The following is a 26523-nucleotide window of genomic DNA, read 5'->3' on the forward strand; positions in this document are numbered from 1 at the left end:
ACGATATTTCATTTTCTGTATGTGTTTATGTATATATATGTAGAAAGTGACAAATAAAGGTGATTCTGATGGCTACTCACTGCAAGGATCTTCAGCAAAGCGGGACTCTGTGGACTCGCTGTGAGGTCCTATACCCGCAGCGTTGCACGCCGACACTCGGAACTGGTACTCCGTCCCGGGGATGAGCCTCAGGACGGTGTACTCCAGTCCCTTCACCAAGGGCTTGGTGACGGGGGCTCTGTTACAGCGGCCCCAGTACACAGCCCCCTTCTCTCTCTTCTCCAGCCAGTAGCCCTGGATGGTGGAACCGCCGTTCTCCAGGGGAGGTTCCCAGGTGATGGTCATGGTGGTGGAGGTGCCTGAGATGATCTTGGGGAAGCGCGGGGGTCCGGGGAGACCGAAGGGGTCCTTCAACTCCACCTTCTCAGAGTCGCAGCCCTCGCTGGCGCCGAACTTGTTCTGGGCTTTGATCCGGAACTGGTACTGGCCTTTGTCGTTCAGTTTGTACACCTGGAGGAACAGAGAGAGAGAAGAAAGACGTGTAGGATTTGATACAGATTCTTGAGATTGTGAACGTTTTGATCTAATAGACCCACACAAACACAGCGAATACACATGATTTGATGAAGTTTCGTCTTACCCCAAATCTCCTGTCGATCAGATGGATGGTTACAAGTTCAAAGTCAGACTTCTTCTTGCTGGCGTCTCTCTTTTCAAGGATGTAGTTGGTGATTTCACTTCCTCCGTTGTCCAATGGCGCGTCCCACACCAGATAGCACGAGTCTGCCTTGATGTCAGAGATCACAATGTTCCTGGGAGGGAGAGGACGGTCTGAAACAAAAGAGAAGAACATTCATTCACACGAAGCGCAAAAGTAATAATTAACAGAGTTAAGCAACGAATTGGGCTATCCAACCGTGCTCAAAATGAGACGTGGAGAGACGGTGACACTAACCCAGAACGTCCACACTGATGACATGCTGTGCTCTTCCCCAGCAGTTCTCAGCCATCAGCTTGTATTTTCCTGTGTCCAGTCTGACGGTCTCAGACAGGGCTGCCTTGGTCTTCTGAGTTGTTCTGTTCACCTGAAGACAAGCACACACAACCACACACTTAATAACGCCAAACACATTAAAGCCTGGCAAATAGCAAGCATCAGTGTGTTATTAAGCTGCCAAACCTCCTCAAGTTCTATGGTGAGTATCTCGTTCTCCTCCTGAGCGACCAGGGCGACGTCGTCCTTCATCCACTGCAGCGTGGGAAGAGGGAGTCCGACCACCTCCGCGGGGATGTCGATACCTTGGCCCCTCCTCACCACGATGGAGTTGTTCTTGAAGTACTTCAGTATGGTGATGGTAGGTTTCACTGCACAAACAATACACCAAGCTCATTAGGAACATTAGGGACGCACGGTTAATCAGTCCTCATATCGGTATCGGCAATATCAGCCTTTACAATATATATACATATATATATGTTATCGAACCGATATCGAAATAATAAATCAGTTCCGAATTCATTCTTACGTTCATCATCTTGGATCTTGACGCTGATGGACTTGGACGGATCTCCGTTTCCGACCTCGTTGACGGCGGTGACGCGGAAGTCGTACTCCATGCCCTCCGACAGGTTCTCGATGGTTCCGCAGCATTCCTGGAACATCTTGCGTCCGGCGGGCTCGTACTCCGTGCTGTCGGACCTCATCTTCTCCACCAGGTATCCCGTGATGGGACTGCCTCCGTCCGTAACCGGTGGCTCCCAGGCCAGCTCCACAGTGGACGTGTTTCTGTCGGTGTAGCGCAGTTTCAGTGGAGCAGTGGGGGTTCCTGCAGTGTGGAGAAGAGGGTTGGCATAAGTTAATAATCAGTTACACAAAAAAATACAAATAAACTTGTAAAAAGGCGTGTAGATCAGATTGTAATGACTGGGGACACGTCGGCTGCATAATCGCTGATATATCAGCTGGAGGCTCTTATTATACCTTTAGGATCCACGGCCATGATGGGGCCGATGACAGCGGGCGCTCCGTCTCCAAACTTGTTCCTGGCGAGGACCTGGATGTCGTACTCCTCTCCGACCAGCAGGCCCTGGACGTCACACCTACAGGAAGCCGTCTCGATTGGCTGACGGAACAGCTTCATCTTGGCGTCCTTCTTGGTCACCTCGTAGCCAATGATGTCACTTCCTCCGTTGTCCAGCGGGTCGGCCCAGGTGATGACGATGTTCGTCTTGGTGACCGCCACGGTCTTCAAGTCCACCACTGGTCCAGGGACGTCTGGGCGACAAAAACACGATTTGAACAATTTAAACTTAGCAGTGAATAGTAGTTCTATTTGATGTGTTTTATCTTGCTAATATAGACACTGTATTTACAAAACACAACTACGGTGTGTTATTACTTAATTACTGTTAATAACTATAGAGGTTTAGCACAGTGTTATTACTGACCGAGAACGTCCACTCGGGTCTCCGCGGCTTGGCTTCCGGTGCTGTTGGTTCCGCAGATCTTAAACACGCCCGTCTCGCTCCTGATGGCCTTCTTGATGAAGAGAACGCTTTCGTCTCCCTGCGTGTCGATGACCATCCTCTCGGCATCGGTGTCGGCCTCGTCCTTGGTCCATTTGACCTCTGGTTGAGGTCGACCCTTCACCACGGCCGGAAGCCTCAGAGAGTCTCCCGCTCTGATGATCACTCCTTTCCTCACGGTGATGTCCAGCTCCACGAAGGGAGGTTCTGGTGGAAGACAGAGGAACAAGATATAGACATTGAAATCACTGTCAGAAACAGAGGGGGTTCTGTGGAGTGCTGGCATACAGGCCTGACTTCCAAAATGGAGGTGTCACCTAAACCTAACCTAAACCCTAACCCTAACCTCAGTGGGGGTATTTCTGAATGGGGATGTTTCTAAGTGGGGGTGTTTCTGAATAGAGGTCTGTTGTGACAGAATATTTCTACACTTGTAGTATTGCTACTTTTACTAGTTCTTCCACCACTGCTGGTATGTAATGTAATGTAATGGTGACAAAGGAAGATTAGCACCTGTTGGTTCTTTAACTTGGACGTCCTCCGTGACTCCGGGCACTCCGGGGCCGGCGTCGTTCATAGCCATGATTCTGAAGGTGTAGTCGGCGCCTTCCTTCAGTCCAGTGACCGTGTAGGTCAGATCCTTACATCTGAACGGTGTGCAACGAGTCCAGTCCTTCTCCCCAACCAATACCTGAACACACAAACACACACAGAGGTCAAAAAAGGCCTATCTACATGGATGGACTGTACAAGATATTGTGAATGAAGGAGGAGTATTTTTTGGGAGAGAACATGTAAAGTACCTTCTCAATATGGTAGCCAGTGATCTCTCCTCCTCCGTTGTAGATGGGGGGCTTCCAGGCCAGGACCACAGCGTCCTTCAGAATGTCTGCGATCCTTGGTATGGGAGGTCCAGCAGGCACTGGAAATGTAGCTCCATGTTAGACAACGTCCTCAAATGCATTTCTCAATCATGTTTAGGAGGCCAATTCACTCAAGTCTAGAGGGTTTAAGTGGTTAAGTTGATCTTTCAATAGCGAGTTAATGAGTTTATTTTCAGTCTTGCTTGTACGGTACAGTAACGGCGGCCAGGCTATACGTACTGATGGCGTCCATCGCGACGGCTTTTTCGGTGGGCTCGCTGAAGGCTCCGGGTCCTGCCAGGTTCTCGGCGCAGACCCTGAAGATGTATTCGAGTCCCTCCATGAGGTCCGGGATCCTCATCTCCAGGCTGTTGATGGGCTGGCGGTTCACCCTGGACCAGTGCTTGCTGGTCACCTCCTTCCTCTCCACCCAGTAGCCCAGGATGGGGCTGCCGTTGTCCTTGGGCTCGTGCCAGGAGATCTTAACAGAGCTGGCTGTCACGTCAAGGACCCTTGGTTTGTTAGGAGCATCCGGAGGATCTGAGGAGAATAGAGGAGAGGAGGTTATGGTTAGTTACAATAGTTAAAGTTAAACACAATAGAAGTGGTGTTTATGTTTCCTGTGTTGTTTGAGGTGTCATACAGTGATGTAAAGAATACATACCAAACTGGTTTCTGGCAATCACGGGTGCAGAGATAACGGCACGTCCGGGACCGCACTTGTTCTCAGCGGTGATCCTGAAGATGTACTCCTTGCCCTCGATGAGCTTGGACACGGGGCAGCTGGTCCCCAGCACGGAGGAGCTGACGGTGATCCAGCCGATCTCGTCGCTCTGGTTGTCCTTCTTCTCCACAATGTAGTTGTAGATCTCCGTGCCGCCGTCGTCCTCGGGAACCTCCCAGTTGCAGAGCACCGAGGTGTTCCTGATCTCGTCGAAGGTGGGGTTCTGCGGGGGGCCCGGGACGTCTGACAACACAACAACACAGTACAGTGTTACCTTCATAGAAACTAGTCTAATTACATTACATTATTAAAACAATAAATACAAATATTTGCTGAAAACTGATCAATAGTTCCCGCCCTACAATGTTACACTCATAGAAACCACAGCTTACGTCACCTCGTTCAGTTTGGGATACCGGTGACCAAACCGTATAAGACTGTGGAAAATAAACCGGTTAAAACATGAAGACATTAACAAGAAGAAACGTTACCGAGGATGTTGACGTCGCAGGTGGCCGCAGCCTTGCCGTGGGTGTTCTGCACCTGGATGGTGAACTTTCCGTGGTCGTGTCTGGATGACTCGCGGACCATCAGCACGGCCTTGCCCTTCTTGGTGTTGTCCAGGCCCAGGCGCTCCTTCATCGGGACCACATAGGCCTCCTCTGTCTCAGGGGCCGCTGCGGCCGTCTTCTTCTTCTTCTTCACCACAGGACCGATCTTCTTGGCGGGGTCCTTGGTGACGTCCTCGTCGTTCCGCAGCCACACGACCTTGGGATAGGGATACCCGGTGATGTAGGCGTCCACACGGATCTCCTCTCCTTTCTTGACGCACACCCCAGTAGCCTGTCGGAGCGTCACTGTGGGCTTTTCTGCAATACAGACACATTAAAGGGATTAAAGCAAAAACTAATTTGAACGCCTTTCAGGTCAAGTCACAATCTGTGATTTGTGAAACAGTGTGAAAGGAGTCACTAGGCTATGTGTTTCCTGAACAATCAGCACAATATACGGTATGCAGGATGTTTTGCACGTGGCATTATCATACCGATGGGGTCGGCAACAGCGCAGAGTGCTGAACTGCTAGACGGTTCGCTGACTCCCGCTGCGTTCTCAGCTCTGACCCTGAACTGGTACTCCTCTCCCTCTGTGAGGTCGGGGACCACGTAGGAGAAGCCAGGAAGCAAGGCCTCGTTGATCTTCTCGTAGCGGTCTCCGTCCTTGGTTCCGATCTTCTCCAGGATGTAGCCCAGGATAGGACAGCCTCCGTCGTACTCGGGGGCCTTCCACCTGACGGTGAGATTCTTGGCGTTGGGGTTGATGCATTCCACCTCGATAGGAGGGTCTGGTTTCTCTGTCGGGGTTGGATATGATCAGGGATGTTAATATAAGCTACAGTATATATAATTCCATCATTGTGAACACTAATGTCTCCAAATTGGAAATTGGGACCCGGGATTCAAGCCCAGGTCTTAACAAGATATTGCGGTTACGAGCTTCAGAAAGTTGAACACTACATTTTCCAAGTTGGATTGCAAATAATTAATACACACTTCTACATGCAGAACTACTACTGCAAAATTAATTTACAATAACCGACAACTTACGTTTGACCGCCTCGCATATGACGGGGTTCTGAAGTACCAGGTACTCTCCGCCTCCAAGCTTGTTGACGGCTTTGACCCGGAAGTAGTACGTGCAGTTGACGTAGAGGTCTTTGATGACCGTGGTCAGCACCATCTCTCCGGAGAACACGGGCAAAAAGGTCTTCTTGGAGGACTCGCGGCGCTCCACCGTGTAGCTGGTGATGGGGCTGTTGCCGTCGAACTCTGGGGGCTCCCAGCTCACCTGGCAGGTGGTCTTGGTGGTCTCACCGGCGCTGATTTCCTTGCAAGGTCCGGGAACACCTAGGGAGGACACACACACACACACACACACACACACACACACACACACACACACACACACACACACACACACACACACACACACACACACACACACGCGCACACAGATTAGTGGCGGCCTTTTCTGAGCAAACAAGCTGAACTCCAATAACAGATATTCTTTACTTGACCACCCCTCCTCCCACGCCTCTCTCTCTCATAAAACATTCATTAAATTAGCATTTTATACTGCATGCAGAGACCTATCTGTGTGTTAATTTAACTCCAAAGACAAACATACTGTACATATAGCATTTTTATAACTGCGATGATTTTTGAATGTCGCTATTGCTTGCTATTTGTTAAGTCCATGAATTGAATACCAAGGACTTCCGACGTAAAAAAAAGACGGTAGAAGGACTTATTTGGGATGCTCCTTTTAGGCAGGGTGTTTAACTGTACTTGTACTGTACTACATTTTTATTGTAATGACTATACTTGTACTGTTCTCCATTTTTGTCTAATAAAATACTCAATCAATCAATCAATCAAAACGGAACTCGATGTGTGCGTGATGTAAGTGTTCAGTAAGTACCGATGACGATAACGTTGCAGGTTCCAGTGCAGGAGCCCAGGCGGTTGGTCATGGTGCACCTGTACACCCCGGCGTCGGGGTGGACGGTGTCCAGCAGCTCCATGTTGGCATTGTCGTGCTTTTCCTCCATGCCGTGGCGCTCATCGTCTATCAGCTCCTCATCGCCCTTGTGCCACACCACGGTGGGCTCGGGGATGCCGTGGTACGGGATGTTGAACACCATCTTCTCGAATTCCACCACGTACTTGTCCTCCGAGGACCACTTCATGGTGGGGGCGCCTGTGGGAGCCGCAACACACACACACACACACACACACACACACACACACACACACACACACACACACACACACACACACACACACACACACACACACACACACACACACACACACACACACACACACGTTATCATATGAGACAAACCTTATCAATAACTTGAAAGTAAAAACAAGAATGACATAATTCAGTATTCATTCATGTGTGTGTGTGTGTGTGTGTGTGTGTGTGTGTTCTACTTACAGTCTGGGTCCTTGGTGGAGACCTTGTCCGACAATTTAGAGGGTTCACTGTTCCCCATGGCGTTGATGGCTATGATCCTGATGAAGTAATTCTTCTCGTCCTTGATTTGAGACGAGGTGATCATGAGCGTCCGGTCTTTGACAGGTCGGGGGGTGACGCGCTGCCACTTGAGCTCGGGGCGCGCCTCGGCCACCTCCACGTAGTAGCCGGTGATGGGACAGCCTCCGTCCTTCTCTGGGGCCTTCCAGGTGACGGTGATGTGTGTCCTGCTGGAGTCTGGGATGGCCAACTCCACGGGAGGAGAGGGAACACCTGGGAGAGGAGAGGAGGGAGAGGAGAGGAGAGGAGAGGAGAGGAGAGGAGAGGAGAGGAGAGGAGAGGAGAGGAGAGGAGAGGGGAAGAGAGGATTGCACAAGTTTGTTCATTTTGTTCCTGTAGTTAGATTCCTACTATAAGCAGTGATCTTATTGGTTACAGTGTTTGAATGAAGGGATTCTCATTGGTTGAATGCAGCAGTGAGCCGTACCTTTTCCGTCCTCGATGGTGAAGATCTCGGTGGGTTCGCTGGGCTCTCCCGCTCCGGCCTCGTTCTCCGCTCGCACCTGGAACTGAACCTCCGACCCTTCCTCCACATCCTCCACTCTGAAGGTGGTGTTTTTGTCTGGAGTCTTACAAACCTTAAACCAGCGGGCTGAGGCCTTCTCCTTCCTCTCTATCACATACCTGCAAACAAACAAACAAACTCTTAGCCAGCTCTCCTCGTTTGGGCGAAAAAAAATATTTTCTTTTTGTAGAGTTTGTATAACGTTTATTATGCATTACGTTTATTTTATTTATTTCTTTACTATGATTGTGAAGTGTCTTTTTATGTCATCTTACCTCAGGACTGGTCTTCCACCGATGTTCCTGGGTGGTTCCCACTTGAGGTCCACATATTTCTTGGTGACCTCGACCGTGCACAGGTTGGTGGGTGGTCCAGGAGTTGCTGCACAGCAAAATGATCGACATTAGTGGATAACACCAATGGATTCACACGTGAACAGATACGTAGAATGTAAACTACAATACACACTAATTAACTCATTGATTAAGTTACAACTTACTGAATGTGTCCTTAGCCAGGACAGAGTCCTCCAGTTCGACGAACTCTCCCATCCCTGCCTTGTTTTCGGCGGCCACTCTGAACAGGTACAGCGAGCCCTCGTTGATGCCCGTCACAGTGTATTTGAGCTCCTTGACGGTGGTGTCCACGGACGACCAGGTGTTACGCTTCACGTCTCTCTTCTCCACAATGTAGTTGGTGATGGGAGCGCCTCCGTCGCAGTGGGGAGCCTGCCAGGTCAGGTCGGCACTGTTCTTGGTGACGTTGTTCACGTGCAGGAACAGGGGGGCGTCGGGGGGAGCTAGGGAGCACAGAAGGAAAAGGATTAGTGAAAGAAGTTACTCTGATAGTATAAAATATAATTTGATTACATTTGATTTATATGTTCCAATGTCAACATTAAATGCATATTAATCATCAGCTAAAGGTTCATGATGGTGACAGGCCTGGTTGCTGCACTCACAGAGTTTCTCCTGGCAGATCACAGCGTCACAGGGATCGCTGGGTTGACTCTCTCCAGCCTTGTTGAAGGCCCGGACCCTGAACTTGTACTCCTGCTTCTCGATCAGGCCCTTGAGCACGTGCTCGGTGTGAGGGACGTCTTCCGGGAATCGGATCCATTCCTCGTTTCCTGTCTTCTGGAACTCGATGATGTAGCCTTCGATCTTGGCTCCTCCGTCGTGCTCGGGTCGGTGCCACCCGAGGCCGATGGAGGTCTTGAAGGTGTCCCTAATGACAGGTTTACCGGGAGCCCATGGAGGATCTAGAAGACAACACCAGGAAGTCTGAATTATCGGACCATCAAAGCTATAATGTGTAAGTATACGGTCACAGAAAGAACAGAGCAACCAGTCATCTGACAGATTGATGTGTGACATTACCAATAGGATCTTTGATCAGGACGGGATCTGTCTCAACGCTGGGCTTTCCAGGACCGGCCAGATTCTCGGCCAGAACACGGAAGCGCATCTTCTGCTTGGTGGGGAGACCTTTCACCCTGAAGGTGGTATCCTTGATGGGCAGTTTGTTACATCTGATCCATTTGTCGGTTTCAGGGTCCATCTTCTCCACCCAGTATCCAGTGATGGGACTTCCTCCATCCTCATCAGGCTCAATCCAGCTCAAGGTCACCGCGTCCTTGGCAATGTCAGAGGGAGTCACTCTGATTGGAGCGCCGGGTGAATCTGAAACACATCACACCGTTAGATAAAAGACAGGACTTTCCCATTGAATCCATCCAGACTATCTTTGACAATTTAACGTCCCAAAAACGCAAGTTATGATTTTGTGTTTACAAATGTGGACTACCGCCGAACAGACAAGACTGTGTGATGTTTGGCACTCCCCCCTAACAAGGGGGGGCCCGGACCCCAGGTCAGACTTACCAAAGGAGTACTGCGCGACGATGGGCCTGTGTTCGGCGGGTTCTCCGATGCCATACTGGTTCTCAGCGCTGATCCTGAAGATATACTCCTTCAGGGGCGTCAGCTTGACGGCGTTGAAGGTGGTGTGTTTCACCGTGGCCGAGAGCTTGACCCACTCCTCCTTGTCCGTCTGTCTCCTCTCCACAATGTAGTTGGCGATGGGAGAGCCGCCGTCGTCTCGGGGCGGGTTCCAGGCCAGGAAGCAGCTCTGGTTGGTGATGTCAGAGATGTCGAACGCAGCGGGAGGACCGGGCTTGTCTGCAAGGACACAAGGTTATTATAGTTTGGTTAACAAACGCTAAATGGATGACACACACACACACACACACACAAAAAATGCTCCTGTAAGTATCAATTAAAAATAACATTAACAGCGTTTGTATACTGTACCGAGGATGTTCACGTCAACGGTAGCGGTAGCTCTTCCGCATGCGTTGACAGCTTCGATGATATAGGTGGCGCTGTCTCCTCGCGTGGTGTTGGCGATGGACAGTTTGGAGGTGCCGGGCTGGGTGTCGATGGTGATGCGCTCGTCAGCCGTCAGGACCAGGTCAGCCTTGGTCCACTTCACCTTGGGGTCAGGTTTACCCTTCACCTCGGCCGGGAGCTCAATCTTGGTTCCGGCCCGCGTGGTCAGACCCGCCAGCAGCTTCACATCCAACTGGATCTCCGGAGGTTCTGGTGGGGTGGGGATGTGATGTGAACATCATGATGGAAGTGAGTTTTCATGGGAAAAAAGGCGGATCTGATACATTTCACGCTTACAATAAAAGAACGTCGTCTTTTCTACCAGACGAGTGGATGACAAGATGAAAATGCCAGTTTACCTTTAGCATCCACAGCTTGGATCTCATCGGTGGCCTTGCATGGCCTGCCGGCTCCCAGCTTGTTGTAGGCCTTCACCTGGTACGCGTACCACTGACCCTCAGTCAGTCCTTTCACCTGCAACCTGACAATGCAATAACAACACCCGTTAGACCAGTGCCTAAATATCAACCAACCGAGGAAATGGTTAATACGTTTGACACTGCTGAGAGTGTCAATCTGGCCCAATGTCTTACTTGAGTTCTGGCTGGGGGTCGCCACACGGCTCCCACTTATCCGTCCCACGTTGGCACCTCTCCACCACGTAGCCGATGACATGAGCCCCCCCGTCGTACCTGGGAGGTTCCCAGGACAGGAAGATGCCTTGGGCACTCTTGTCTCTCCACTTGAAGCTCTGAGGTGGGTCCGGAACAGCTGGGAGACACACACAACAACCAGTCAGTGGGACTGCGAGTCTCTTTGGGTCCTGGCTCCGTTAACCACTTAAGCCAAATAAACTTTGTCATACGAGAATGCTACAAGCTCACAATGCCTGGTTACAGTCTTCTATACGTCAATGCTCCACAGTGTTTTTTGATCAGTGAGCAATAATAAATCAATATACTCACTGGCAGGAGAAGAAACGTTGACGGGATCGGAGTGATAAGCCGGTTCTCCAGGTCCACACTTGTTGCAGGCGGCCACGCTGAATAGATACTCTTTACCTTCCATCACATCTGTCACCGTGTGCTCCAGGTCCTGAACGCCCGTGGCAACCTGGACACCAGCACATTACATCAGCAATGTTGGCATAACAATATACTTCAATTACAAAGGTAAAAGAATTCAAAATATTTCGAATATAGCAGATCTACAAGCTGCCCACCTTGACCCAGGTCTTGCGGGACACTTCTCTCTTCTCTATGTGGTAGTGGGTGACTGGACTTCCTCCGTCGTGTTCTGGAGCCTCCCACATCATATGGACATGGTGTCTGGTCACCTCTGCAATCTTGAAGTCCTTAGGAGCACTTGGCGCGGCTGGGGGAAATCATCGAGAATGTTGTTGATCAGAGATTGGAGATTGTAGTTTGACCTCCATGTTATAGTCACCTGCCTACATACGTATGCTATATGAATATTTCTGTTTAACAGGAATAGGAGACAGTTTCCTCACCGATGACATTGACATCGATCTCTCCAGAGACAAAGTTCACGTCGTTCTCCAGGGTCAGGGTGTACGTTCCCTTGTCTGGTCGGACGCTGGGGGAGATGGTCAGCTCTGTGTAGGTAGGCTTGGTCACCATGGACACGCGCTCATCGGTGGAGCTGAGCTCCTTGTCTCCGATGGCCCACTTGGCGCTGGGGGTGGGGTAACCGGTGAGGGGGACGCGGATGGTCAGAGGGTGGGGGACGATCACCTCCAGGCCGTTCCTGAATGCGCTTAGGTCCATGCTCGGACCAGCTGGGGACAGAGACACGGGGTCGTTATTTTCTATTTTGCTTTAAAAAGGTCCACACAACCAGAAATCTGTGGTTATTATTATTATTAGTATTATTTTAAGCTTAACCATGAAAATCCTGGCATTTTTTGTTGCACTCTACAGATCTCTAAATCATTATGGAATACTAAATGAGGGCAAATAAAACAAAGAGTCAATAATTGACAGGAGAGAATGATCAGTAGAGGTTTTACCATGAGGATCATCAGCCACCAGGGGTCCTAGCTGTTCTGCTGGGTCTGACACGCCAGCAGCGTTCTCAGCAGACACTCTGTAGTAGTATTTCTGACCTTCCTTCAGACCAGTGACCTGAAACATACAAGAACACAGTCCAGTCAAATATCATCATACATAACGCATAACATAATGCAACATACTTAAATTATAATAAATACGAAAGATGTGATATATTAAAGATATTACGCACCCTAAAGGAGAGGTCTTGGCACAGTCTGGGGTTACATCTCAGCCACTTGTAGAGACCGTCTTCACACCTCTCGATGATGTAACCAGTGATCATACTGCCTCCGTTACTGACCGGCGTCTCCCATGTCAGAGTCACCGCCAACGTTGTTTGATCGCTGGCGTTCAGGTTCTGAGGAGGGCTGGGTCGATCTATAGTAAAACACAACATTTAGTTAATATGTGTAATAGAATTGCTGTAAACCTGTGATGTGACAATGAAGTTGATTCTAATTCTGATTCCTGTGTATGATTTTGTGTGTATGCCGGTTCTCACCGATGGGGTCCATGATCTTCACAGGGTCGGTGGCCAGGCTGGGTCTGCCGATGCCGGCTTTGTTCTCGGCTCTGACCCTGAAGATGTACTCCTTGTTCTCCACCACGTCGTTCAGATTGGCCGTCAGGTCTTTGGCGCCGCACACCATGGCCGCCTCCCACTTCACAGACGTCCTGTCCCGGAGCTCGATGACGTAGGCCGTGATCTCAGAGCCGCCGTCGGATTTGGGAGGTTCCCAGACCAGGGTAGCGCCGTACCTGTTCACCACGCTCACCTTGACATTTTCTGGTGCGTCGGGGACGTCTGGGGGACAAGAAACACATTACATTGCAATGCTTTATTAGTTGCAGTAAATGACCATCCTCACATCTTGGTGGACCTTATATTTATATATCCAGTGGTGGATCGGAGCAGTGGTAAATATGAGTGGAGTTCCTTTGCTTACCAAACTTATTCTTGGCCTGCACAGCTTCATCTGTAGTGACAATAGGTCCACAGCCCACTCTGTTGCGAGCGCACACCCTGAACAGGTACTTGTGGTCTCTGTTGAGGCCACTAACGCAGTACTCTGGAATGTCGGCACGGTCGGTGGCCAGCGTCCACGTCTTGCGCTTTATGTCGCGCCTCTCGACCACGTAGGCCACGATCTTGCTGCCTCCGTCGCTCTCGGGCTCGTCCCATGCCAGACTGACCTCGCCGTCGGACGTGTCCACCACTCGCAGGTTCTTCACGGGACCAGGGACATCTGTAAACAAACACAAAAAAACATAATTTAAACTTCACAACCTCACAACCCAGGCAGATGGGACAACCTGTGACATTTGTTGGAGTCATTATTAATAGGTGATTCATTTGAGCGGCCTCACCGATGACATCCAGATTAATGATGGCCTCTCCTTGTCCGTGTTTGTTCTTGATGACGACCTTGTAACGCCCCTGGTGCTCCTTGGCGGGACTCTTCAGACGGTACTCGGTCTTGTCGGTGGTGGTGTCAATGTTCTGGACCGGCAGGCTGGTTCCCTCAAAGAGCCAGTCGGCGTCGGCACGGGGGTAGGCATCGTAGGGCACCACCATGACGAAGGGCTTACCAGCATCTGTCACCAGGTTCTGATCCGTGGTCTTGATCTTTGGAACAGCTATTAGAACACACAGTCAAAGGTTTAGTGGATGAGTCACTCATCTCATCGTGTTCATTCAATTCATCCATTCACCCACCAATTGATTCTCTCATCATGGAACTGTCGTATTATTAACATTTAGAACGGGTACACATTTTGTGTATCATTATTTTATGCTTTAACTATTGAAAAATAGCAGATATACAAGCTCACAGCGCGGCACCGAGTGCCGCGCTGCGAGCTCGTAGATCTGCTATTTTTGAAAAGTCGTGAACATTAGAATTTTGACCCGATTCTATAAGTGTCTTTTGAATCCTTCTAATTCTAGGCCTAAATGGGTTAAAACATCTTCACATACCTGCCAGTTCCAGCTTGGCCTTGGCGTCCTTGTCCTTGGCCACAATCCTGTACTCTCCCTGGTCACGAGGTCTGATCTCACACACCTGCAGACGGTGCACTTTGCCCTCGCTTATCATCTGGTATTTGTCTCCCTGGACAATGATCATATTGTTTCTCATCCACTTCACATCCACTCTGTCTTTGTTGAGCTCCACCTCAAACACCACGTCCGAGCCTGGAGGCTCAAACACGTCCTGGGGAGGTCTGACGATCTCCACCGGGGTTTCTGTGGAGACATGGAACATGAGGACTTCACAAACCAGAAATCACAAAACCGTAAACAGAAATGAGCGCTATGGGAAAATGAATGACATGCCTTCAACAAAGAGCCTGGCCCGGGTCCTTCTGTCTTCGATACCGCAGGAATATTCACACTCATCATCAGGTCTGCAATTCCTGATGATCAACCTGCATGTCTTGTCTTCTTTTTCCATGTGGAACCTGCAAAAACAATTGTACATTGTGAGCTTGTGGAGCAGCTATTTTGTGCAAACAAAATATTTAACAGACTGATCGGTTTAGCCAACCGACTCGGGTCTAGCTTTCTAAGTATAGAGGGCTAACTCATGCTCCTTACCTGGGACCTTCTCTGATCTCACGTCCCTCTCTGTACCATTTAACCGAAGCCTTCTCCTTGGTCACCGTGCAGGTGAACTCTGCGTCCTCAAACTCGATGATGGTCTGGTCTTTGAGGGCCGCAGCGAAGTCAGAGGGAGCCTCGCTGATGATCAGCTCGGCGGAGCACTTGTCGTCTCCGATCACGGCCGTGTATTCTCCCTCGTCGTCCATGACGCAGTCCTTGATGGTCAGGGTGTGTTTGAGTCCGTCCACCCTGTACACGATGCGTTTGCTGAGGGTCACCTCCTGTCCGGCCTTCATCCATGTGACAGTGGCCTCCGGGCGGCTGACCTTGCACACAAAGCCAATGGTGTTCTTCTCCTGGGTCTCGATGTCCTCGATCGGGTCCAAGAACTTCAGCTTCTCCGCTAGAAGTTCACAGGAGACACACAGGACAGTAGGTTTTTATGGAGGTCTTTGAAATTAAAACGTTTGAGAACGACTGATTCAAGTCTTCCGGTTGAATTCACTTACCTGCTACTTTAGCCGTGGCAGAGCTGTTGGCATGTTCTGCCCTCTGGTTGGTCAGGGCGATGGTGTATTCGGCTTCGTCGGCCTTCCCGGCATCTTTGATCCTCAGGGAGAAGACGTTGTCTCTCTGGAGCATGATGTACTTCCCGCTCTCAAACAAGGTCTCGTCGTTCTTCAGCCACTTGGCCTTGGCTCCGTCTGAGTTCACCTCGCAGTTGAACACGATCTCACTTCCCTCCTTCACCTCCACGTTTCTGATGGGCGTGACGATTCTCAGTTTCTCTGCAAGGAGAAAACAGGCACGTGTTGACCGATAATCAGACAAACTAAAGAGGAGGCATAACAGATGAAAGGAGTGCTGACGACAGAAAGCAGAATAACTCACCGATCACCACCAGGTCGGCTGAAGCTTTGACTGCGCCGATCATGGCAATGAACGCTCCCTCGTCCTTCATCTCGCACGTCTTCACAATAAGAGCTCTTCTCTTCCCATCGCTGACAATGTCGTACTTTTCTCCAGCTTCAATCTCCTTTGTGCCTCTAAACCACTTGACGTCGAATGTCTCCTTGGAGACAGAGCATACAAACTCAGCCTTCTCTCCCTCCACGACCTCCTGGCTCTGGGGCCTGGAGATAAACTCGGCGGCGAGCTCTGCAAGCAGGACAGGAGGAGAACACATCCCAGGTCAGTTTGTGTGGGAAGGTACTACATGTTTACACCATTTAATAAAACAAATAAGTCATTTAATAAGTGCGATACGTTTTAAAAAGAGGACTACAGCGATCAAGAGACTTGTCACTAGTTGTTAAAAGCTTTTTTGTTTCAATATTTGTTTATTGAGGTTCTGTTAGCTTACATATACAAGTACAATGTATGTTGCTTTGGTACTTGTTTTTGACTGGTGATACATATTTGTTGTACATTCTAACACTGTTGGGATGTTGTTGTTACCGTTCAGTTTCAGTGTGGCTGATGTTTTGACGCCGTCGCTCAGCTTGCAGTGGTACTCCCCAGCGTCCTCCATCTTCAAGTCCTGGATGATGAGGATTCTCTTCCTTCCATCCATGATTTGCTCGTATCTTCCTCCCTCTGGCAGCTCCCGGTCTCCTTTGCACCAGGTAACCTCTGCTCCCTCCTTAGACACCTCACACATCATCTTCACGCTGTCCGTCTCTGTTCCCTCAACATTGGACAGGTTCTTGGTGAACCTGGCAGCTTCCTCTGCACACGGGGAAAAGAACACAGGAGGGTCGGCGAAACCATTTAGCGTGCTTTCAATGTCATTAAATGAAATGTCAGGATTCTTACAGCCCTAGGTGTAGAGAGTGAGAGAGAGAGCCTTACCAACAACAGTGAGGACTCCAGAACTCTTGTTGGTCCTGGCATCACATTCATACTCAGCCTCATCGTCAAAGATTGACTTGTGGACAATGAGAACCCTCTGGACTCCCGTGGAGATGATCTCATACTTCTTACCCTTCCTGATCTCAGCTCCATCCTTGAACCACCGCACCTGGACCACCATGACACAAAACCAACAAGAATGTTTTGACCATTTCACAACCGTGTCCCATAAGGGAATGTATGTGTATATTATTTATAAACATTAGTAATACATTAGTATTATTATTCCATGATGATGTTTTCAGATCTTACCTTAGCAGACTCACGCGACACTTCACATTCAAACCTGGCAGATTCCTTCTCCGCGACCTCCACGTCATGGAGTGGTTTAGTGAACTCCACATACGGAGCTGTGGGCACAGAACACCACATATATATGTTACGTTTTGAGGACATGATTATAATATACTGTATACATCATTACAATCTTACATCTGTCTGATACAATAAACAGAAAATAAAACTGAACGCACGTGTGACTTCCAGGAAGCAGGAGGTCTTGAAGTCCTTGGCGTCGCAGGTGTACATCTTGGCATCATCCGGCTGACAGTCCAGGATGAGGAGTGTTCTCTTGCGGCCGTCGACCAGTGTGTCGTACTTCTTGGTCTTGCGGATCTCCTGTCCTTCTCTGAGCCATCGGACCTCCGCGTTCTCCCGGGACACTTCACACTCCAGAGTAGCAGTGGCCTCCTCTTCAACCGTCTGGTCTTCCAGAGGTTTGGTGAACTCCACCGGCGGCTCTGTTCAACCACACACACATTAGTCACAGTCATGACATGCCCAAATTAAGGACCGCCGAACACTATTGGCAGCTGGCAAACCATGCATAAGTGCATTAACGATCACATACAGACAATCTGTGCTCTAAAAAAAAAAAAAAAGATAATCTTTTAAGTTATTGTGATTTTGCATGAACTGTATGTACATGCCCAGACAAATAATGTAATGTAATTTTACCCTGAAAAACTTTAAAAAAAAGAAAAAAAAAGTTGGTCACAAAGAAAGCGATACATTATTAATCTGTCCCTAGACCGTATGAAAACTAAACAGTCTGCGTGTGTGTTTAGACGTGTTTACCTCTGACAATCAGCTCCGCCTCGGTCACAAAGTCCTTGGCTGTGAGTTTGACCTCTCCAGCCTCCGACTGCTTGACATCTCTGACCGTCAGAGAGTGAACTCTGCCGTCAACCCTGGTCACCACCTGCAGGAAAACACACTCCATCACTGGTCTGATTGAAAACACACTGTTTTTTGCTCTCCCACCAGCAGGTGGTGCTGTGAGTAGAAAACGGCCCTCGTCACCCAGCAGTTGAGTTGTAACTGCTGTTAAAAATAACCTGCTGTTATCTGAGACAGATAGACCCGCGCTGTGACCAGAACCTTATATGTGCAATGTGCTGCTCTGACCAGTTCATCGCACACCATCAATTAAAATAAATCGTTACAATCAATTGGGCATATATTAATATAATAAATTAGTTTGGTATAAGCTGTTGTAAATTCTATTACCACGGTACGCTGGATACCATGGGTCTGTAGATTACCATTTTTGCATCTGCTATACCTCTGTGGACATTCCATTTGTTTTGTTGGTGTGCAAGCATTCTTTTGTCTCATCTTTGTTGTTACATACTGTATGTGCGGATGACTGTACTCTAATGTGACCTGACTGTGTTGGATTGTGTTGTACGTATGGTGTTGTGTTTTTATTGCATTTTACAGCATTGCGTGGTATAGTTTTCCATAGCATTGTGTGGTGTTGTATAGTGTGGAGCAGCGCTCTACTCACTCTGTCACTTTCCGTCATCTTCTCCCCTCCCAGGAACCACTCCACCGCAATGTCCTCATAAGACAGCTCACACTCGAAGGTGGCTGTCTCTCCCGCCGTCACCGTCACGTCCTTCAGGGGTCGGATCAACGTGACGGAGCGCGCTGCAGAGGACATGGTCAGTTTGTTCAGTAAACTCTCGCTAAAACATCCCGCCTGTTGGTTCTTCTACGTTGTTAACATTCACATCCTCACAGAGGAGAGACATGGGACTCCTCAGCCACTCTAGATAAGGCCTGCGCCTTCTAAAATAACCCCACAAGCTGATTGGCTCAACAGCTTTGTAGAGACAGCGAGTGTGAGTCCCATGTTATATCGCTGTCTCTGGAGACTGCCCAGACAGTTTTCAAACGCTTCTGTCATACAACAGAAGCGCTTTTTGTAAATAAAAATGTGTAAATCAACCCAATACTGTGAATCAAATTAGTCAAAGCATATCGTCGTTGTCGGGTAGAAACCTTGTATCTCCAAGTTTCAAATGTGTACGTTCTTTCGCAAAGTAAAGCCCTGCTTCATCATACAAGGCCGTCGCACAAAAGTAGTGAAAACAGCAGATCTACAAGCACACAACGCCTCGCAGTGCGAGGCGTTGTGTGCTTGTAGATCGGCTGTTTTCACTAGTTTAAATCGTTTTTAAAATGATAAATGCAAAACCGAACGGTTTTGGACATACAAGGTTTTCACCCGACAACGACGATATCTAGGTTTCCTGCTTAGCAAAGATGAAAATGCTCAAATATATTTAAAAGATATAAAAATATATAAAATATCTAGTAAATAGAGAAATGACTGACCTTTCACTCTGAGCTGGGCGTTGGATTTGGCGTTAGCTGCCCTGAAGTCAACGGGTCCTGCCATCTCCTTACTACAGTTATACAGAATCAACATGTGTCTCTTTCCCTCTTCCTTGATCTCCACATCCTGGAAAGAAGAGGAAACACTTCAGTTCAGTTATTTTCTAAAAACCTTCCGTTTAAGGATAATGATCATCGGCCAAATGTGGAACAGTTTTGACATTTTAACCCAATTTAAGTGGTTCAACTCACATTAGATTGGTGGATAGCTTCTCCCTTCAGCTGCCAGTGGCCATGCACGTCTGCCTCAGAGATCTCTGTCTCAAACTTAGCTGTCTCCGTCTCTGTCACTTCCACGCTATACAGCGGACGCACAATCTTAATGTCACGTTCTGCAGACACAAAACAAAATACATCAAGTTAGCTTCATGAGGTACGGATTACATTTTCTTGGCAGATGCTCTAATCCAGAGTGACTTACAAGGGCCTTGCCCACGACCTAAAGGTTTACCTTCAATGTTCAGGTCGGCTGTGGTTTTGTCTGAGCCACAGTCACAGGTGTAAGATCCGATGTTGGACTTGTCTGCCGTCTTGATGGTCAGGATGCGCTTTTTGCCATCGGTTTTGATGGCAATGTTCTTGGAGGGAATGATCTCCTTTCCGTCTTTGAACCATTTCACGTCTCCTGAGGACTTGCTCAGCTCGCACACCAGAGAGACCTCATCCTTCTCCACTGCAGTGTAGTTCTGCAGCTTGGACGTGAAGTACAGATCTCCCTCTGCACGGAACAATCAAGTCATTAACAAGGTTGTCATTTTAGATGATGATTCATTGTCATAATAATTATAATATGTTTCTCTGGAAAAAAATAAAATGTTTACTCACCGATAACATTGAGCATGGCTGTTACAGCCTTTCCCATGGCTTCCACTTTGATCAAGGAGGTGTCATCTATGGTCACCTCCTTGAAGGCCAGAGTGTGGACCTTATCCTGGTCTGACATGTGGACAACCTTGCTGGGATGCAGGCGTACGTCGTTCTTGTACCAGACTACTGGGACCTTATCGTGTGACAGTTCGACGCTGAACTCTGCCGTCTCACGCTCCTTAACTGTGACGTCTTTAATTGGCCTGACAAAGTCCAGGCGGATACCTGTCATGGGAAAATATTTACAATATTGGAGTATAAATATTGGCTACATGTGAAAAGATTTCAGCATACAAATAATACAAATCTGTTGATACTGTTTGGAGGAATGATGTACCAAATTTGGACCCTGACTTTTGTTGGGACACAGTGTGGTCTAACATTAGGCTATCTTCTAGAAATCCAGACCATCAACAAATTCATTTAAATTTTGTTCATCGGACTTATTTAACTCCCCGCAGACTATGTGCTATGAGGATTTTGAATAATCCCAACTGCACTCTCTGCGCCTCAAATAGTATTGGTACCTTCCTTCACATGGTTTGGGAATGCCCAAATGTGTCGTCATTCTGGAATATGGTTGCCTCAAAACTTTCAACTATTTTTAGTATTAATATCATATCTTCTCCTTCTTTATTTTTATTAAATGACGTCTCACAGTTGCAACTAAACAATATACGCAAGCGCATCTTCTTTGCTGGATTAACGGCGGCGAAGAAGATGGTAGCTACGCGGTGGAAACCTCCTCATACGTTAACGTTTCGCCAGTGGGCCTTAACCTTTCTAGATATAGTATATTTAGAGCAGTCGATAGCAAGGTTACACGGAGCAAAAGAAGAAAACATTAATATGTGGTCGGACATTGCAGATAAGCTTAAGGCTATGATTCAAGAAATCACTATATAGTGGTAACAGCCTAGCACAGGCATGCACTATTGTACATTCCGTGTTGGTCCGGGGAAAGGGGGTGGGTGGGTTTTCTTTTCCTTTTCTTGTTTTGCTATTGTTTGTGTTTGTCTGTTAATTGCATTTTTCTTTTGATTAATGTTTTACTTTTTCTTGTTCTATTCATATGTATGTCTCTAATTTTATGTTATGGAAAATAAAAATAATTGATAACAAAAAAAAAAAAAAAAATAATACAAAACGGACATCAATTCCTCTGAAACGTCACTCTTACCTTGAATAACGAGCTTGCCGGACGTCCTCTTGTCCTCTGCCTCAAACGAGTATTTGCCTTCATCTTCAAAAGCGGCCGCCTTGACGACCAGGGTGTGGATCATGCCTTCGTGCAGCAGCTTGTACTTGTCGTCGCTCTCCAGGTCCTGAGAACCTTTGAGCCAACGGACGCTCTTGGCAGCCCTGGACACCTCCACCTCAAACCTGGCCTCGTCCTTCTCGTAGACTTGCACGTCGCTCAGTGGTGTGAGGAATTTGAGTGGAACATCTGTTGCAGAGTTCAGGAAGGACAGCATTTAGACTTAATTGTGTAATAGGTTGTTCAGATTCATCAAAACCAGTTGATATTTTTATTAAGTAAAAGTAGCAATACCACAATATAAAAAATAAAAGTGTTCTAAAATAAACGTTTCAAAACATACTTACAGTACCAAAGTAACAGTACTAAAACTCTCCAAAAATTGTCAAACTTTCGAAAATAGACTATCTACAAGCTCACGCCTTTTAATAGGGCTCCTTACCTTTCACTTTCAGGTTCGCAGCACACTTGGCGTTGGCAGCGCTGTAGGCCACCTCGCCTGATTGGGCCACCTTGCAGTTGTACAGGGTCAGGGTGTGTTTCCCTCCCTCCTCAATTATTTCAATGTCCTGTCAACAGCACACAAACACCAGTGATGAGCAGGTAGCCGCTTTGACCGAAACTAAGCAACTAACAAAAACTAGAATTGAAGAAAAGAATGTTGTGTTTGTGCTCACAGCAGAGGGACTCAGGACTTCTCCATTCAGCTTCCACTGTCCATGGACATCGTCCTCGGAGATCTCCACTGTGAAGCGGGCCGTCTCGCCGTCAAACACCTCAACGCCGTACATGGGACGAACCACCTTGATGTCACGAGCTGACGTTGACAAAATGAAAACATAAAATTAAAAAACATATACATAACCATTTCATGGTTTGATACTCCAGAGACAGTTTTGCCAACTTCAAGGCCGTCTCTGACCGGACTTTTACCTTCAATGTTGATGCTCGCCATGGTCTTGTCTGTTCCGCAGTCACATACGTATTTTCCTTTGTCCTTGTCCTGCACTTTTTTCAGGAGCAGAGATCTGCGCGTGCCCTCGGACTTCATGACCACCAGCTTGGAGGCGGTGATCTCCTTCTCGCTGAAGTACCACACGACAGGCACGTCCTTACTGAGCTCGCACTCTAGAGTCACCTCGTCTTTCTCTATGGCTGTGAAGTCCTGCAACTTCACCACAAACACTGCATCTCCCTCTGAAAGCAAAGAATGAAAATCACACAGTTAAAGAATGAAAGGAAGCAAGGAAGGAAGGAAGGAAAGAAGGAAGAGAGGAAGATAAGAGATGGAAGGTGGCAGTAGAGAGGAGAAGACACAAGGTAAATCACGTTACCTAGGACCGTCAGTCTTGCCATGGAGTAAATTCCTTTAGCCTCTGCCTTGATTTGGCAGGTATCATCTAGAGTCAACTCCCTCATTTCTAATGAGTGTTTCTTTCCTTCCACATATGTGAGCAGCGTTCTGCTCACATGGAGCTTGACTTCATTACGATACCAAACCACTGGTATGTTCTCATGACTCAGCTCCAGCTCAAATCGGGCCGTGTTACGCTCTTTTATAGTTTGGTCCTGAATCGACTGGACAAATTTGAGCCTCATACCTGCAATACATCAATTAAAACGGACAACAAGGTTTTTGCTATTGGCTGCTTGCTTACGTGCCTGGACACATCCAGCAGGAAACAGTGACAAAAGCTATTAAGACATCGGGAATCTCCAGGAAATGAAGATGTGGACATCCAATACTTACCCTCCACCGTCAGCTGAGCGGCGGACGTGTGTCCCAATGCTTCGACAGTGTACTGTGCCTCATCGTCAAACTCACAGGTATTTATAACCAGCATGTGTTTCTTTCCATCATCGATTATATCATATTTAGGGCCTGGGGTGATCACTTCAGACCCCCTCCACCACATCACTTTTGACACATCCTTAGTGATGGAGCATTCAAACTTAGCCTGTTTCTTTTCAGGCACAGACACATCCTTCAGAGGCTCTGTGAAGGCCATTTCGATTTCTGGGAGGTGTGAACAGTGTCACAGTGTCACAGTTATTCACAAAGACAAAGCCAAAGTTCATAACGGTCTCGCCTTACTATTATCAGTGGTGGAAGAAGTACTCAGATGTGTCCAGAAGAGTTACTAAAGAGTTGCTTTTTTGTAGAATAAAAAGCACAATTAAAAAAAGCACCTAAACTTGTACTTAATTTCTGTATGCCTACTGAGTAAATGTACTTTCCACCACTGACTATGAGCATGCTGTGCAGTAGGCGGGGGACAGCTGTGTTTACCTTTGACGTTGAGCATGGCGCTGGTGACAGCATTCAGAGCCTGATAGGACACTTCTCCAGCCTGGTCCACCTGCACGTTCTTCAGGGTCAGGAAACGTTTGGTGCCCTCAGCCTTGATGTCACATGTCTGAAAAGGAAACCATGGAGGTTAATGATAAACCTCGAAACATTTTGTATCATGTCAAAGCTTATAAGAACAGATAAGTGTGCAATCTGTGCATCTAAATACAATCAACAGCATTATTTGTGTGCATAAGCCATTTCATCAAGTCTTACAGGTGTTCTGGCGAGAGGCTGGCCCCTGAGCTTCCACTCTCCAGGCACATCAGCCTCGGATATCTCCGTGTCGAAGTTGGCTTCCTCCTTCTCAACCACCTCCACGCTTTTCAGGGGCTTCAGGACCTCAGCCTCGCGCTCTGTAGAGGAGGACGGTTACAAGAACACACACATCAACACATGCATGGACCACACAAACCCACTCCTGTGTTTGTAGGGCTGTCACAATCAACAACTTTTTAGTTTAATTGTCAGATATGATGAATAACTTAAATGTAAAAAGAAATGTCTGACAATGACTGGTACCAATAATCAAATTGCACTATGGCCAAAATAGGCAATGTAAATAATAATTTATCACTTTCCAAAAAGTTGTAGATCGGCTATTTCCAGTATTTTTCAAAACAGAAGAATTTATACTGATGAATGGAAATTATTCTCACGATTATGCTAAATAACCAGTCGATTTTGTATTAATTGTGACTAAGAGACAAACCTCCCAGCGTGAGTTTGGCACAGTATCTGCGATCTTCTACTGCAATGGTGTATTCCGCCACGTCGTCGGGCTGGCAGTTGTTGATGGTCAGACTCATGTTCTTTCCATCCTTCTGCATCTCGATCTTATCGGAGGGAACAAGCTCATCGTCATTCTTGTACCACTTCCAGTTAGGCGTGTCCTTGTACAGCTCCGCCTTGAAGGTGGCCTTGTTCTTTGGTTTCACGTGCTGGTCTCTCAGTGGCTTCACAAGCCAGTCTTTGATGATTTCTGTTGTATCGAAAAATTAAACAACGCTTAGGTCAGTGTCTCTCATCCGTGGGGTGTCCATACTCCATATGTCAAATAATAAACCTACATTTGAAATAAATATGATGTTTCTATAATCAGATGTTGCCTACTCCTTACCGATCACTTTAACTTGGGTTTTGGTCATGACGTCTTCTTGTCCGACCACCTCGCAGGTGTACAGCCCAGCATCCTCTTCTGAGGAGTTCTGGATGGTCACGGCATGCTGCATTCCGATGATGTTGATGGCCACCTTGCCGGCCTTCTTCTTCAGGACTTCGCCGTTCCTCTTCCAGATCACCTCTTTCTCTTTGTTCAGCTCACAGGTCATGTAGAGAGGCTGTCCCTTCATGCAGGACGTCTCCTCGTCCAGCTCAGTCACCCATTTCAGAGGGAGCTCTGGAAGCACGCAAATTAAACATGTGGGGGTGGAATTAGTAAAAGTAGCAACATGCTCAGTTACAAGTAAACATCCTCTGTTCAAAATTGTACTTGGGTAAGAGTACAAAAGTACTGGCTAGTAGCAAAAGTAAAGGTACTCATTACGCAGAGTAAATGTACTTAGTTTCTTTCCACAATTGTTAACATCTAACCACATTCACAACCTAAGGCTTCCATGTGTAGTAATAATAATAATAATATAAACAATAATATAAACAACTTATGGCAGTTAAATCTGTAACACTGCCATATTGTTACAATTGGCTGGTACTAAACAACACCCCCTTACCCTCAAAAATATGTTTCCTTACCCTCAACAATCAGTCTGGCCATACATGAGATTTCCTTTCCGGCATTCTTGGCGATACATGTGTATTCCCCTTGATCAGATAGCTGGACGTCAACGACTAGCAGCTTGCGGTCTTTACCATCTGAGGTGAATTTGTGCTTGGGGTCTTCACGGAGGTTGGTACCATCCTTCTGCCATGAAGCTATGGCCGTGGATGGAGAAACCTCACACTCAAACATAGCCTGGCCCCCAATAGACTCAGACTCTTTCAACACGATGTCTTCGAGCTTCTTGATGAACTTCAGAGGAACGGCCTTGAGTTTGAATCCTCCAAAAGGATCCTCTGGTGGTGTGGGGCCTTTTCCACCAGGCCTCAACCCTTTGCCTGCATCACCAGGAGACGGGGTTTGTCTCGCTGCAACGCCAAGCACAATATATCATAGTTAGATTTTCAGAACGTCAATTGTGATGATGAGACTGGACAACATACAACATAAGGCATAAGATATGGGAGCTGTTAAAATAAGAAGCAAGAAAGAAGATTCAACAACTGAGAAGTTGTGTCAAGCTGACAGACATGACAAAGTTAACATGAAGAACATAAAGAGCTACTTTCTCACCCCCAAGTCCACGGCCTCTGCCTTTAGGAAGATCTTCTGATGGCTTTCCATCTGGATGGAAATAACATGATGAGTTTGATTTTAATCAGAATGTGATGTCTAATGTAACAAGTTACAACACCAGATATACCAAGAGAAGATGAACTGTAAGCTAAACTGACAGACGTACAGACATATTGACTTGAAATGTCACATAAGTCATGAAGTAATGAGTGAAGATTATGAGCACTATAGAATAATAAGCAAGGCAAGGGGTTACAGTGGTCAGACTAAATGAACAACATTCACTTTAGTACTGACAAACACACAGACGTTCCAATACAA

The 26523-nt window shown here is 47.5% G+C and overlaps 1 protein-coding gene across 1 annotated transcript in view; it reads right to left on the reverse strand.

Annotated features, from left to right (window-relative positions):
- The window catches only part of ttn.1 (titin, tandem duplicate 1), a gene marked incomplete at both ends in the record, with an annotated part of 155201 nt that overhangs the window by 62763 nt on the left and 65915 nt on the right, over positions 1 to 26523 (reverse strand). Inside the window, 60 exons of the mRNA XM_080752838.1 lie at positions 81 to 510; positions 641 to 831; positions 956 to 1085; positions 1181 to 1365; positions 1527 to 1826; positions 1982 to 2275; positions 2449 to 2733; positions 3040 to 3217; positions 3330 to 3448; positions 3630 to 3929; positions 4054 to 4356; positions 4605 to 4982; positions 5159 to 5464; positions 5718 to 6017; positions 6592 to 6870; positions 7114 to 7425; positions 7640 to 7836; positions 7993 to 8098; positions 8217 to 8516; positions 8679 to 8978; positions 9097 to 9399; positions 9601 to 9897; positions 10030 to 10317; positions 10467 to 10588; positions 10701 to 10878; positions 11073 to 11220; positions 11330 to 11481; positions 11618 to 11905; positions 12137 to 12251; positions 12370 to 12557; positions 12682 to 12984; positions 13127 to 13426; positions 13548 to 13817; positions 14158 to 14424; positions 14515 to 14639; positions 14776 to 15184; positions 15291 to 15569; positions 15673 to 15939; positions 16240 to 16509; positions 16633 to 16801; positions 16945 to 17042; positions 17166 to 17432; positions 17770 to 17893; positions 18482 to 18624; positions 19315 to 19441; positions 19567 to 19706; positions 19826 to 20092; positions 20200 to 20466; positions 21422 to 21688; positions 21942 to 22068; positions 22177 to 22316; positions 22433 to 22696; positions 22834 to 23100; positions 23250 to 23516; positions 23790 to 23916; positions 24066 to 24205; positions 24562 to 24831; positions 24970 to 25248; positions 25602 to 25994; positions 26200 to 26250. Of these exons, the coding sequence (XP_080608964.1) occupies positions 81 to 510; positions 641 to 831; positions 956 to 1085; positions 1181 to 1365; positions 1527 to 1826; positions 1982 to 2275; positions 2449 to 2733; positions 3040 to 3217; positions 3330 to 3448; positions 3630 to 3929; positions 4054 to 4356; positions 4605 to 4982; positions 5159 to 5464; positions 5718 to 6017; positions 6592 to 6870; positions 7114 to 7425; positions 7640 to 7836; positions 7993 to 8098; positions 8217 to 8516; positions 8679 to 8978; positions 9097 to 9399; positions 9601 to 9897; positions 10030 to 10317; positions 10467 to 10588; positions 10701 to 10878; positions 11073 to 11220; positions 11330 to 11481; positions 11618 to 11905; positions 12137 to 12251; positions 12370 to 12557; positions 12682 to 12984; positions 13127 to 13426; positions 13548 to 13817; positions 14158 to 14424; positions 14515 to 14639; positions 14776 to 15184; positions 15291 to 15569; positions 15673 to 15939; positions 16240 to 16509; positions 16633 to 16801; positions 16945 to 17042; positions 17166 to 17432; positions 17770 to 17893; positions 18482 to 18624; positions 19315 to 19441; positions 19567 to 19706; positions 19826 to 20092; positions 20200 to 20466; positions 21422 to 21688; positions 21942 to 22068; positions 22177 to 22316; positions 22433 to 22696; positions 22834 to 23100; positions 23250 to 23516; positions 23790 to 23916; positions 24066 to 24205; positions 24562 to 24831; positions 24970 to 25248; positions 25602 to 25994; positions 26200 to 26250 (13956 nt within the window). The remainder of the gene's footprint in view (positions 1 to 80; positions 511 to 640; positions 832 to 955; positions 1086 to 1180; positions 1366 to 1526; positions 1827 to 1981; positions 2276 to 2448; positions 2734 to 3039; positions 3218 to 3329; positions 3449 to 3629; positions 3930 to 4053; positions 4357 to 4604; positions 4983 to 5158; positions 5465 to 5717; positions 6018 to 6591; positions 6871 to 7113; positions 7426 to 7639; positions 7837 to 7992; positions 8099 to 8216; positions 8517 to 8678; positions 8979 to 9096; positions 9400 to 9600; positions 9898 to 10029; positions 10318 to 10466; positions 10589 to 10700; positions 10879 to 11072; positions 11221 to 11329; positions 11482 to 11617; positions 11906 to 12136; positions 12252 to 12369; positions 12558 to 12681; positions 12985 to 13126; positions 13427 to 13547; positions 13818 to 14157; positions 14425 to 14514; positions 14640 to 14775; positions 15185 to 15290; positions 15570 to 15672; positions 15940 to 16239; positions 16510 to 16632; positions 16802 to 16944; positions 17043 to 17165; positions 17433 to 17769; positions 17894 to 18481; positions 18625 to 19314; positions 19442 to 19566; positions 19707 to 19825; positions 20093 to 20199; positions 20467 to 21421; positions 21689 to 21941; positions 22069 to 22176; positions 22317 to 22432; positions 22697 to 22833; positions 23101 to 23249; positions 23517 to 23789; positions 23917 to 24065; positions 24206 to 24561; positions 24832 to 24969; positions 25249 to 25601; positions 25995 to 26199; positions 26251 to 26523) is intronic.

Source organism: Nannobrachium achirus (genome assembly GCF_963921795.1).
Source record: "Nannobrachium achirus genome assembly, chromosome: 22".
NCBI lineage: Eukaryota > Metazoa > Chordata > Actinopteri > Myctophiformes > Myctophidae > Nannobrachium > Nannobrachium achirus.